Consider the following 13,917-nt stretch of genomic DNA (forward strand, 5'->3'; position numbering starts at 1 on the left):
GGCTTTGGCTGAATCCACCACACAGTAATATGGGCTTTCAGCAAGTGATTCATAGATAGACATTTCTCCTCATAATCAAACAACCACAGAATACTTTTAAATCTGGTTCATATGATAAAAACTCAGCAGGAGATGGCCTGATCTTTGGCTCCACTATTTTCTCTTCTTCACTTCCTGTTGTTGTTTTTGTACTGAGAAGATCTTGTGGGTTGCTTTGCATAAGTTTGAATTGAAGCAGTGTCTAAAAGAGGGAAGCTCGAAGCACACTGCGTCTTTAAGAGCCCAGTTGTCACAGCGCCAGAGGAAAGTGATAAGAGACAAGTCCCATGGGCTGTGATTTGACAGGAGGAAGGCAGTGCGATTGTGTTAACAGTCACTACCTATAACAAATGACCTCATAGTTCCCTAATTCACAGTGTAATTCAGAAAGCATGAAACCTTGCTGGTCCTTTATTTTGAAGGAGATTTCTGTAGCTACATTCTGTGCTATTGTTGATTGATGATTTCTTCCAACAGAGCCATATTTCAACTACGCAGTGTTCTATATGCGTAGCTTATATTGCTCTCCTCAGTGGACTCTTTTGGGAAACCATGGAAAGGTCTAACAATATTTCTGTATCTCCAAGGTTTTATGGCAGAGTAGGTTCAAAAGCTGCACTAACAGCACCATGATATTACTGTGAGGCTCAGTTCTCTGGGGAATCACCCTGTGTTTTACACTGCTGTGTCAATAGTTTGTTCCTCCAGCCTTGATCTTCAAGCTTAGGTTCAAGGACATGTAGTGGTAGTTCTCCAGGCTGCGCGAGGCAAAGGGAGGTTGTAGCCCCTGTTCGACAAATGCGCAGTGGTCTTTGTGTAGGAAAAAGACAGTTAGTTCCTTAACACACTGCCTTCATGCACCTACTGTGTTTATACCATGTCGAGGTGTGGCCCATTCTTCACCGTTCGCCGCAGCCCCAGACCCAAGACACCCACAGTGCCAGACTAAACATGGAGCTTACGTGGGAGTCACTCAGGGGCAGCCTGAGAAGAATGCCAGGTCATGGGGTGTGTCGAGGAGTGTTAGGGTGGCAGTGGTCCCTTGGCCCCTGAGCAGATGGTGTGTTGGAAGCCTATTGATGAGAACAGAGGAGGGAAGGGGAAGAGGGAGGCAGGGTTGAGGCTGGGTGCAGTGGTTAGCGGCTTAAAGGAAGACTTGTCTTGTTCTCCCAAAACAGTCGCACAATGCTCCAGTTCAAGTCGCAGCAGAAGGCAAACGTGTCTGTCTTTAGGTTTGTGTGTTGGCACGCCTTTAAGCCTTTCATACCCAGAACCCCACTCGGTGTGAATAAACTTTGCAAGAAAAGTGTCAGCAGTGGTGTTGGAAGAAGGCCGTCATTGTGACAAGTTCAACAGTCAGCTTTATGCTGACTCCAAGTGTTGTGAGCAGCTGTTTGTGGCCTTTATTCCACAGAGAGCATTGTTTAGTTACTCTCTATTCTATTCATTTCCCCTTCACTTTCTTGCTTCTGGATGTCGGATGAATTACAAAATAGTCCTCTACTTGCTAGGCCCACTGCAAAATAACAGATTTCAATGGTTAGGTGGTGTATTCATAGTGAGAGTCTTAGACATGGGATGTAATGGAATGTAGTCCCGGGGAACTGAGCAAGAAAATATACCAGTTCTCCCACAGGTTTCTAGTTTAAGGCAGTTAACCAGTGCCGAGGGTCCATTTGAACCATGACCCCAGCTCAGCTAGCACCACAAAGCTAGAAATGATCGGTGTGTTACAGGCAGGAAGCTGCTTGGATAGGTGGGTTCAGGGTTATAGTGCATTGACAATTTCTCTCAGTATCAGTACGGCTTTTATTTCATGTGTTCTCTCCATGGTTTTAACTCATGACGAATTAAGGAAGTGTTTGGTTAATCCTCTGATCAGCTCAGAGTGGTGGTTCAAGTTCATTACCAGGCCCACATGCCAGGCCAAGTTTCCACTGTGCTTTTCAAGTGCCACTTTTTCACACTCATTCTAAACAGTTTAAAGAAGGAGAGAATCATTTCCTTGTGTGTCTCCTTGTCATGTTTGATTTGTTTTGTAACACTAGTCTGGATCTTTGCCTCATCCTCGAACTTCAGGATCTAGCGCCTCATGTGCTTTATGTTTAAAATGTTCCCCAGGAATCTTCCTCTCAACTTCGTCTATTAAACACACTCTTTTACTGTAGTCCATTTACACAGCCAACGCTATTTAATCTCACCTCACAGTCAAGGTGCATCCAAGCAGGAGCAGATAAACTCTTAATGCTGCAGATCACTTAATCCCAAAGGTTAGGGCTTTTGGCAGGGGGTGTTTACACTGTAACCTTACACATGCTGTACGTGTGCAGCGAGGCTTAGCAGAGTTAGCGCTATTTGAAAGCCTTCCTGGAGTGTGAGCTACATGCATGTAAGTGGGTTATATTACACACATGCATGGCCTAGTCACACTGCTTCTCACAGAATGCCCAGTGCCTCTGCAATAAGTGCTCCTCGGCCGTTTCTAGTTTTGGATTCTGGCTCTGGACAAATTTGGCGGTGACGAGTGAAAAAAAAGGAGCAAGCTAGGATTCCAAGATTTAAAAATAAACAGACTGGTAAACTGTAGCCGGCTTTCAAAAACTTTCCCAACCCTGATCAAAGACGACGTCATTTACTTGCGGGGAGGTGGAAAAATGCTACTAATGTTTGGTTTGGATGGCTGATTGAGGAGAGCTAGATTTGGGGGATGGAGTGAATTTTTAAACTAGTCATACTGTAGTGCCAGGGTGGCATGACTGTACTGTGCTGTCTTCTGTGGTACAAAGCCTGGTTGATGTGATACAACTGGGAACGTGGCTGGAGTGAAGTTTATCGGACCTGTTGGACACTGTAGGGCTGCATAGTTCTTCAAAAGACATGTTTTTTGCTCTGGGATGTTGGATGAATCATTTTTGCAAACCTTCCAATAAGAAGTATGCTTTCTTTCCCCAGATGCAGAAAAACTACCAAAAGTTAGACAATCTCAGGTGGTGTCTAAGTATTGCACATGCTTTGTTTAATCCCAAGAAGTGTTCCCAAACACTGTGTTCTCCCAAATGCTAGGGATTAGGTCTACTCTTTAACTGGCACACCTGTTATCTAACATGGAGCTCATTACACGTGGTAAATTACAGTTCTGTCGAAAGACACTAAGCATTAAGTCTACATCTCTGTGTGTTTCAGATGATACAGACGACAAAGGAATGAGTTTATTTTGAGAGATGAAGCGGAGAGAACCTTCCACATAGGAGCTCTGAGCTGAGAAGAGGCTTAGATACAGGTGAGTCCAAGAACTGTGGCCTTCGTATCTGGGTTGTCATTATTAGTGTGCTCGATTATATTTGTATGTTATATAATGGATGTTACTTCCTCTGCAAGCACATTAGTCCCTTTTAAAATGGTCATCCATCATTATTAAAACATTTCTACTACAGGACTTTAACCAAGAGTGTTATATCTCTTCCACATGTTGTAGACAGGTTTGTTTTAGTTCCTAATCCACTTGGTGCGCTAATACAAAGACATGAAGACTGTTGAAGGTATTTGGTTTGACCTGTTATATAATCACATCACAGAGAGCAGCAGATCCGCTACTGTCTCTTACAGCCCCACCAGTTAATGCGCTATAGCTTCAACCCTGTAATGAAATGTCTGTCTGGTCACGGCTCTCCGTCACTAATGTAAGAGTGTTGTGGACAGTCTGGAAGTGATTTTTTTCATTGTCCTGAACTGTCACACATGACAACCATGACAGCTTAAAGCCTGTTCATCCAACTTGACTTTTCTGTCGAAAGAATGGAGGAATGTAGTAAAATGAGAGGGGGTAGACCATACAGGTTAATGACCAGATGTGATAGAATTACTTTAAGCCATTTTCTTTGGCAGACATGAGGAAGATATTAGACCTACTGGTGTTTTACTCTGGAAACAGCCACTGCAAATTAAATGAGTGTGTGTGTATAATATGGTTTTATGTGAGTGTAGTCATCATTGTTTATGAGTAATAAGTTAATTTTATCTCTCTAAAGAGCTAGCATTATGTCATAGCATGTCTTATATATATTACACTGCCTTATGTGTGAGTACCACGAGTTTTCCAGTAGCATGATGCTAATGGAATTATGTTTTGTTTCCTTTTTATTTTTTTTCCAGGCAGTGATGGGAAATTCCGAGAGCCAATATAGCATCCAGGGCCCCAAAGGCACCAGCTTTGTCTTCCCTGGGAAACCAAAGTCATGCTCACTGAAGCTCCGCTCGGGCAAAGACGGCGCACTGTCGCCCCATTCATGGTGGAAAAGTGCCCCAGTAGGCTCAGGGTACAAGGCTAGGTGTGTTGGCCGTGGCTGCCTGTCCCCCCCTAAAAGCCGGCAGCCTTATGCCGCCAGGCACTATGACTACATCTCAAAGGGAACAAGGGGCAGCCCAAGTGAGCATCGCTGGCATCGATCACCTGGATGTGGTATACGAAGGCGGCATATATCCGATGACTGCGAAGATAATCCGTACGGGCCTGAGCATAATGGGCACACACTGAATGGACATGCTGATGAGCATGAGGCTTTAGAGGAACAGAGCAGTCCACGGGTGGTGATCAAGAAAGATGGCAGTCTCAGGGTGGAGTTCACCAACACTTCGGGTAACCCCCTTCTCCTGGATGAGGCTTCTGGCCCTGTGCAACTCCTAAAGTTCTCTCCCAACCTGGAGTCTGCCTCCAATCCCAGTCTGACTGGTTCAAGAGATGGAAGGCAGGATGGCCACCGCAGTGGTCCACCACCGGCCTCTACGTCCTCCACAGCCAGGACCAGCAAGGGAAGCTCACTGAGCTCTGATGGTTCCTGGTACGACTCTCCCTGGGGGCCCAGCACAGAGCTGTGTGAGCAGGACCATCCATGCTCTGCCAGCAGGACACTAGTTCACTCGCCCACAAGCCAGCTTGACTCCTTCATTGAGCAGTCTCCCCCCATGTCCATCATAGACCTTTACAAGGACTCCACAATGGCTGCCACCTTTCCCACAGCCAGGGACCTGTCCTTCCAGTTACAGGAACCTCCACAAGGCCAGAGGCCACACCGAGCCTCTTTTGCATCAGTCCTGGATGTTCCATTGGAGGAAGAGTGCCTTGAGGCCCGTCAGTACTCATCATACACCCTACCTTGTCGCAGGCCCAAAGCCCACACCATGAGCGAGGATCTGGATCAGTATCCTGACCAGGAACAGCACCAGGAGCAGGCTGGACCTGATTTCAGCTTCCATAAGAAAGACTCCATCAAAAACCGCATCAGGCGCCTCAGTGATTGGACAGGAAGCCTCAGCCGTAAGAAGAGGAAGTCTCAGGTGAGTTTGTCAAGGACAGGTTTTGGGCATCACATTGACGTAGTCGTAGTCAGCATTTTTTGATATTTAACACGTCTTTGTCACTAACAGTGTTCATACCGGGATCTTATTTACAAGGTATGTAAAACAACAAGTTGCATAGATGTGGTTTTCATAGTCTCCCCATACATTGTAGCCCTCATAGTTTGAGCACACAGTAGATTAATTTATGATTTTCTTATTGTAGTCTTAGAGCCACAGCTTACTGGATAGGAGAAGGTATCAGTAACAGCCACGCGCAGACAGTTTCCTGTCTGGCATGGTTTATTTGATCATGAGCCACAGCGGTGGTCCTGGCAATACCAGGAACCAACCGCCGTCCTCTGGTCCTTAGCACCACAACACCAGCTGTCTTAGGACAGGGCACAGTGGGGCGGCCCAAAATGAAATTTGTAAGGCAGCCAGCGCTGGGTCGTGTTGTTTTTATGTGGATGGAACAAGGATGAGAGCTACTTCCTAATACAATGTAAGACATGGATGGTCCTTCAAGGAAGAGGAGTTTGGGGCTGATATGCAGATGCCATGATGACTGTATCTGGGTGGGTACATCTGAAGTATTATTGCATACTGATTGTTGAATGTACAGTACATGATGCGTATTAATTATTAACTAATTTTTAGCTCTATGATCTGCTGTTAGACATACATGTAGGCTGTGATTGTGTTGATCTAACTGAATGGTATTAGGTTTTTTTTAGCCTTAGTGGTCAGTAGCTGAGAGAATTGCATTTTATTTGAAAAGGTTTAAAAGTTTTCAAGCTGTGAAATATTAGCACCTGAGACATGGAGCAGGCAGCTGATACATTTTCTCAGTAGTAAAATGATACTTGTACCATACGGGCACGGGTCAGAGGAGACGTTCGAAATAACCACAGCTTGTCTGCATGTTGCCTCCACTTGACTTTAAAAACCATGTGATTTTGTCCTACAAACACTTCATTCTTAATAGCTTTAATTTGATATAAAACATTTACTGAAACTGTGCCTGAACTCATGTCCCTCTCTGTCTTTGATGCTTGAAAGCAATTGTGTCTGCATTAATTCGTTTAGCTTTGCCTTGTAAAAGTTTTAAGAACGTTGTTTCGGCACTGCCTAGAGAATAGCTGTAAGCCTTTGAGAGTTTCTGTTCTGTTTCTGTGAAACTAAATCCTAGCTGAAGATTTAACCCCACCCCTCCTCTAATGTTAATGAATGACTCATGATTGGTCTGGCTGTTGTGTGGTACAGACTTTCTGGGCTCCCCTCATGGTCCTTGGAGAGTAAATCTGCTAATAGGGATTGGTGTTCAGTCAGTTGGGTCTGACAACAAACCAAAGGGCAAAATGGAACAATGACTTTATTCAGATGTCCTTCTGTTCTTTGCTAGAGTAAGAATTCATATGCTTACACAGCTAAGTGAAATATGAGGTACTTTGCCTTGACAGTGTCACTCAACCTAGTAGTGACAAATCTGAAGTGTTAAACAGCTTTCACTTTACATTAGTAATTTCTGCCTCTAAATCTCCTGTATGCCATAACGCCATGCTAATCCACGGCCATGTGTTGGCTCTTGATTGTTTTAGGGGGCAGACTAACACACACAGATTTACATCACCCGTTGTTATCCCGAAATAAAGCAGATAGAAAGCTGTTTTTGCCTGCAGAAATCCTCAAAAATCTTTTAATTAATGTGCGGTTAGTCAAAGAAAATGAAATCCATTGCCAGCACCAGGTACTGGGGATGAATTGTAACAAGCTTGGCTCAGTTTTTAGAGATAAATGCTAAGAGGGCTACATTTTCATAAAAGCTTGACATAGTTTAATCTGGGCCAATTCTTAGTGACTGGGAAAGCCTGCAACAAGTTCATTTTAAAGTTCTAATATCCTTCAGCAGCTGTTTTGTCGACTGCCAAACCTCTGAAGCAAATATCTCCAAAGGCTCGTCACAGTGCCTCCTTTCAGCAGGTCAATCAAAATCAGGAGCACCTCCAGCTCTGGTTCCCCTCCACCTGGACTCCGAGGCTCTGTTATGGGTTTAAAGGTCACACCGCAACCCTGATGCCAAAGGCCAAGAACCTGCTTGTAATGAAAAGCAGCTGCAAGAGAACTGGGTGGACAAATTCAAGCTGTGTTGGCTAAATGAAACTAAGGAGAGTAGAAAAAGACCCACCCTGTGCTCAGTACGCATTTTATTATGGCAGGTGGACATAATGGTTAAACATAGACTGCCCTCAACTGAACACTTTGGGTGCAAAGTGTTCATTGCTGCCCTGTAGTTGAACGTTAGCTCTGAGCTGCCTGGTTGCAGGATGTGAGAATGAAATACCCCTTTTGCTGTTTTGATGTTAATCGTTTGCTAAACACCAACACTGGGAAAAGCGTGAAAAAGTATGGAGAAGACATGGATGAAGTCGAGAGAGACACAGGATCAAACAAAGACAGGAGGATGAGCTCCGGTGTGATGGCACATACTGTGTCTGCATGTCGAGAGCACTCCACTCAGTTGCCAGGGGCAGAATCAATGCTGCAATCTAGTCAAGTGTAGGTAGGCTGTCATTAGGCATGAAAGAGTGCACTTCCATCAAGTGTTCATTTAGGGAATTGGGAAACCAAAGCAGACCTCAAATGACGTGAAATTGTCTAAGCCTGGAGGATTTCAACCTTCCAGGTGCCATCACAGGAACTTTGTCCCACTTTCTCAGCCTAGCGAAAGATTTAGAGACTGTAATGCAGACTTTGAAGTAGGTTGAAGTGGTTTGACTAGATTTTTTTTTCAAAATTTCCTATTCTGCAGTGCTGTGGGGCTGATTGAAAGGAGCAAAGTTTTTGTCTTAATGTAAGCTCTGCTGGATATATATGGTGTGTTTACGTGTGAATATAGATGAGTTCAATAACTCGTTAGCGAAGTCCGACTTATCTTTCCCCCACATGCTCCTCTCCCCTTTTCTCCACTTTTTGTGTATCTTATTAGGAAACGAGGTACAAAGACCTGAGCGATGCCTTTGACAGTGGGGTTGACGGCCTGACTGCAGACACCAGCTCCCCATCCCAGGTCTCCAGCCTCCTCTGGTTCCCAGGAGCCTCCAGGGCCCAATCGTCAGGAGCCATTCATCAAACGGCCAGCAATGCCGTGCGCCAGAATATCTATGAGAACTTCATGAGGGAGCTGGAGACGGGCACTGGACAGGGACCAGGGGGAGGTGGAGAGAGGAGAGACCCATCCACGGGCACCGAGGAGGGGGAGAGCAGCAGTGAGTCGGCTGAGGGCTCCCTGGAGCAGCTGGATTTACTGTTTGAAAAGGAGCAGGGGGTGGTCAGAAGGGCCGGCTGGCTTTCTTTCAAACCCCTCGTCACCCTGCACAAGGACAGGAAGCTGGAGCTGGTGACCCGCCGCAAGTGGAAGCAGTACTGGGTGACCCTGAAAGGTGAGCTAAGTGTAAATGATGGAAATAATTATGCACCTTGAAATTGAATCAAAGAATGTGCTGACTGTGCAGATTATCCAAATTTTAGTTCCATAATTCAGTTTTGAGGAGGGGTGAGGTTCCTCTTTTGTTCTCAGGGTTTTCATCTTAACAGCAGTTGTGTCCTTAAAGCTTGCAGGGAATTATGTAATTGCTTCTGCCTGAATGGGTGAAATTTGGGTCAGGCACTGCTGTTAAGCGTTTTCTGAACATCACCTGTAGTTACGTTGTGTATAGTTACAAATAAAAGCAAAGACATTTGTGGTCCATTTAGAGTATATATAACTTTTGTACTTCTGTGTATGCCAGTTCTGCAGGACCTCATTTGTTAGATGTTTCACAACAGCATTTTTTGTGTAAAAGCTTATGCGGCAGCTGTAAAAACCCCAGACTCTTCCATTATAGAGAAACTTGGCTTGATGATGTACGCTTGCTTGTTTCCTGCATCGCTTACTCACGCACAACTATCTCTGTGTCTTTGTGTCTGTATTCCTACTCTCTCTTGTTCCAGGATGCTCGCTGCTGTTCTATGAGACTTACGGTAAAGGCTCTCCGGAGCAGGAGCTGTCACCCCGTTACGCTCTCCTGGCCGAGGACAGCATCGTCCAGGCCGTTCCCGAGCACCCCAAAAAGGAGAACGTCTTCTGCCTCAGCAACTCGTATGGAGACGTCTACCTCTTCCAGGTGGAGTGCAGTCAGTCGCTCCTGATTGAACATTTCTCTGAAATTTGTTGCTGATAATTGGGTCAAATCATCAGGGATAACTCTTATGAATCTTGTCACTCGGAAGTTCTGTTCTTTGTTGAGAACGTCAGCAGGCTCTTCATATTTTTCATGGTGTCATGGATGACAGATGTGTAGTGTTGCAGCTCAACATAAAACCTTTGTCTCGCATCACTTTCCCTGCTCTTTTGTCTCAGAATGTCAGACTTTACATTCAAGCAGGAAGTCACAAAGTGTCTCCTTCCCAATTCTTGTGTGGTTTTCTCCTTTTGAATGTATTGCCGCATTGTTTTCCTTTTGCTCTCATGCAAAACACTGCGCCATTCAGTATGCAAACGAAGAGCAGAAGCCGCTGTTTTGGCTCATCAGACCGACAGAAACAGGTTCACTGCAGCGCACAGTTGCAATAAGCGGCTGTAGTTGAATTGTACCAGACGTACACTTTCCAGCCTCCTTTCCCTCGAGTGTAGCATATTAAATGACTAATTTTAGCATGTGAGGGGCATGCAAGTAAAGTGCCCAAACTTTCCAGCTAAGGGGTCTGAGAGCGCATCCTATTTTGCCCGTTGTGCTTACTGACCTATATATCACTACCAAATTCATCCCCAGCCCCAGCTCTTTCCGTGGAGCCTCCTCCACTTAAGATTACAAGCTTCCCAGACTGCAGTATATTGCGATCTCCAGACCTACATCTAATAAAACAGTGTGCGGAGCTGAAAAGGCCCCAGAGGCAAACGGAGAGAGAATCTACCCTGTAACATGAAGACAGCCTGGGTTTCCTCCTTTTTGTTTCCACTCACATGGTTTGTTGAGCATGAATCACTGTCGTTGTAAAGTGACTTCAACTGATTTCTCAACCACTGTCCGGCTTCCACTTTAATAAAGACAGAGTAATAATCATGAAACGGCTTATTAACAGGGAAAATGTATGTTTGATTTCAGCAACAGCTCATAATCTGTGCTCTCTCATAGAGACACCATTAATCAAGTTTTCTTTTATCGATCCAGCAAACCCCGTCTTGCCACCCAATGATCTTATTGTGATATATGGTAGAATAACACAATAGCAGTGCATTGGCAGCCCAGATTTATCAGTTGCCTCGTCTTTGAATCCAGCTTGTAACAGGAATATTGGGCTGGCTGCTTCATCAAATCGAACTCCCTGTCCCCCTTTGCCCTTCCAGGCCAGCAACCAGACCGACTTGGAGAACTGGGTGACAGCCATCCATTCTGCCAGTGCCTCCCTGCTGGCCAAGCGCCAAGGGAAGGAGGATACGGTGCGCCTGTTGCGAAGCCAGGTCCGCGGCCTGCTGCAGAAGATCGACATGGACGGGAAGATGAAGAAGATGGCCGAGCTGCAGCTGACTGTGGTCAGTGACCCGAAGAACCGCAGGGCTATTGAGAACCAGGTGAGATGGTGGCGATGGCAGTGATAGTGAGACATCAGTTGAATTAGCTGGAATTAATACCAGCATCAATAAGATAATAAGGCCTGTCATCACATTTTATACTGCATTATACAGTGTTTCATGCCCTGGGGACATATTTTAGAGAAAACCTTCTGGCTTACTTTATGGCAGGTGCTGTACCATGTTCTCTTTTGATAATAATTTATTTTCAGACTCTGTTTTGTGATTTCAGACATGTAACAACCACATGATGCCCTACTTAATTCTCCTTATTTTGTAACTGCGGTGACAAGTCTGTGCTTTATTTTCGTCTGTGGGTGGGTGAAGTGGCCTAAATGCATCAGTCCCCAAACGCATCGTGAGGGGCCCAGGGGAGCAGCTCGCTCCCCGAGCATCAGATTGGGATTCCAGATGTTTCCTGGTAATGGGCTCTCAACATGCATTATCCTCTTCCTCCTCCTCACAGCCCGGGGGAAGATCCAAAGCACCCAGCGCTGTGCTGTAGCCTACATACAGCAGATTACTGATGGGTATAAAAAGCCCATAACCTATAGCTTAGCGAGAACCCAAATACTTTTTACTAGGAATTGGTATTTCTTGTGGAATGTGGGGAAAATCCAGCTGCCTTTTCCCCCTGTGACTCAGGTGGTCAGTGACTTAAAGTGCCCTTCAAAACAAATTTGTACTTCCTGCATCTGCACAGCCGTGAGCGTTCACGTTTTGTCAGCTGCTCATGTTCATGTTGGTTAACTGCTTACACGCTACAAAAGCAAAATGAACACTTGTGCGTTTACTGCTGTAGTTGCCTATCTTGGACGAGCTGTTATTTGGTCTCTAGTTAAGGCGCCCTGAGTTGAAATCTGAGCATGTTATTATGAAGAAGCAGCAAGATAGAAGCTGGACAGCTCACCACAGTAATGACCAGTGGAGATGTCACTGCATGACTGCAAGACTGGCCGACTGCGTGCTTGTATCTGTTTCCAGTTAGCCAGTTTAGTAGACAAAGAGACAGACGGGGTTGGAGTCAATGACAGGGTCAGAGGGGTATGGGACGGGACTCAGATACTGGCGCCCTGAGGCTGATGATAGATTTAAGGTTTCGGTGGGGTTGTCTAGCACCAACAGGGCACTACTTTGATGTAGCCCACCCCCACCCTTGTCTACTGAAATCAGTGCCAGTAGACCTCTTTTGAAGACTGACTTTGCCCCGTTTCACACACTGTGATCAAGTTGCATTGAAAGACTTATTATGCATCAAGGCCTTTACAGAGAGCCAGGGGCAGATGTTAAAGAGGGGAAATAAGAAAAGATGAGAATCTGTTAAAAGAGAGGTTTGTTTCTGCCGAACTTAATGGCTCTGAAATGGATGTGAATAAGTTGTGCACGCAGGCCAGATGGGCCCAAACATGCCTGACTTTTCACTGATTTTCTCACTGCACTGATTGAAGCCTGCTCGATGCAGGAAGCAATAGACTGCATATATTCCTTTATTTAAAAATTCTGTTTGTCAGCGATCCACCCCGGGATGAATCATCAAATCGAATTTTATGCACAGGACTATTTTAGAACCTGAATGAAGACGCGGGTATCTGACTGTTGACAAACAGATCCAGATGGCGTGTAAATCAGAAGCATGCTAGGATCGTGTGTGACAGTTATACATAGGCAAGAGTTTTTCCCAAAGCAGCAACTACCCTAAATTTGTCTTTGCTTTTGAGGAAGGAGCTTATCTGATTTACTCAGTAATACCTCCTTTCCCATCTAAAGTCATCTTCAAAACCACTCAGTGGAATTAATTCACAGCTCCTCAAGAACATCGTGTTATATATAATGAGCTAGAAATAGCAGGATAAAAAAGGTGCTATGCTTACCTACTTACTATCAGAGGATTTTTGTACAAGGTCTTTGAGTTCAGGTTCAGTGGACTAATACCAAGGACCTGACAGGAAGGTTATGTGTCCCTGTCATTAGCTTTGGTGCTCCATGTTAACATACTAAGGGTATGTGTGACTACTATTATTCCAAGAAGGAAACCCACCTGTAAAAACTTGTTTTATCCTATTTTATATCACTTTTTATATCGCTTTTTAGATGAGGGTAGTTAATAACCCATCCGTAGTCCATAGCAATGGCCGGTAATTACCTGGAAATTATAGTACACAGTAAAACGAGACCGTTGCTGACCTGCAGTGACTGTGCCCACAGGTGACAATTATGAGATGTCACTGAATGGTAAAACATTGTGTAACAGTACACAGCACAAGAGGAGATGAGTCATCAAAGTTAGCAAACTGAGTCAGTACTGTCAGTTCCACAGCAATGGCTCTCTGAAGTATGGCTAACATTAGCCACTAAAAGATAGACCAGACCAAGTAATGATTTAGCTGCTGAGTAAAATTCACAGATTTTCCAGAAATTAAATTTGATGTGTAGGTCCGTCTGTCGTTCTTCATTTTAGAAATACTAATGTCAAGTACTGAATCATTTCCAGCTATTTAAATAACTGACATGCCAAACTGCAAGGTCTTTTTTTTAATTATTTTTTATTCATTCAAACAAAGTATGTGGATTCCTTGCAGTTGTCCTCATGGCCCAAGTCTGGAATGGGAGTAATGTCTGAATGTCACTGACTCGACGCTTGTTAACCCAGGCCACCTGCACGGCTGCGTACATAGGCGTTTTCATGGGTTTAGCACATAACACAGCCCAGCATGGTCCCACTGTGAAAGTCAGAGGTTCATAAAACACCACCGTCCTGTCCCTCCCCAGTCTGCTCCTAATTCTAAAGAATGCCATCAATGTGAATGAGACCTAATGGGACAACGCCATAGGGTGTGTTATTCTAAATGAACTCAACAGTGCAGATGAGACCTATTAAAGTCAGTTGTTATAGAGGGTTGTTTAACGTGAGTGTTCTCATTAAAACCAGT

The 13,917-nt window shown here is 44.8% G+C and overlaps 1 protein-coding gene across 1 annotated transcript in view; it reads left to right on the plus strand.

Annotated features, from left to right (window-relative positions):
• Positions 1–13,917, plus strand: part of LOC139212380 (rho guanine nucleotide exchange factor TIAM2-like) — a 67,964-nt gene that overhangs the window by 18,197 nt on the left and 35,850 nt on the right. The window contains exons 2-6 of the mRNA XM_070842919.1: positions 3,223–3,319; positions 4,192–5,373; positions 8,363–8,816; positions 9,367–9,539; positions 10,763–10,987. Of these exons, the coding sequence (XP_070699020.1) occupies positions 4,198–5,373; positions 8,363–8,816; positions 9,367–9,539; positions 10,763–10,987 (2,028 nt within the window). The 5' untranslated portion in view covers positions 3,223–3,319; positions 4,192–4,197. The remainder of the gene's footprint in view (positions 1–3,222; positions 3,320–4,191; positions 5,374–8,362; positions 8,817–9,366; positions 9,540–10,762; positions 10,988–13,917) is intronic.

Source organism: Pempheris klunzingeri, chromosome 13 (assembly GCF_042242105.1).
Source record: "Pempheris klunzingeri isolate RE-2024b chromosome 13, fPemKlu1.hap1, whole genome shotgun sequence".
In the NCBI taxonomy this organism is placed as follows: domain Eukaryota; kingdom Metazoa; phylum Chordata; class Actinopteri; order Acropomatiformes; family Pempheridae; genus Pempheris; species Pempheris klunzingeri.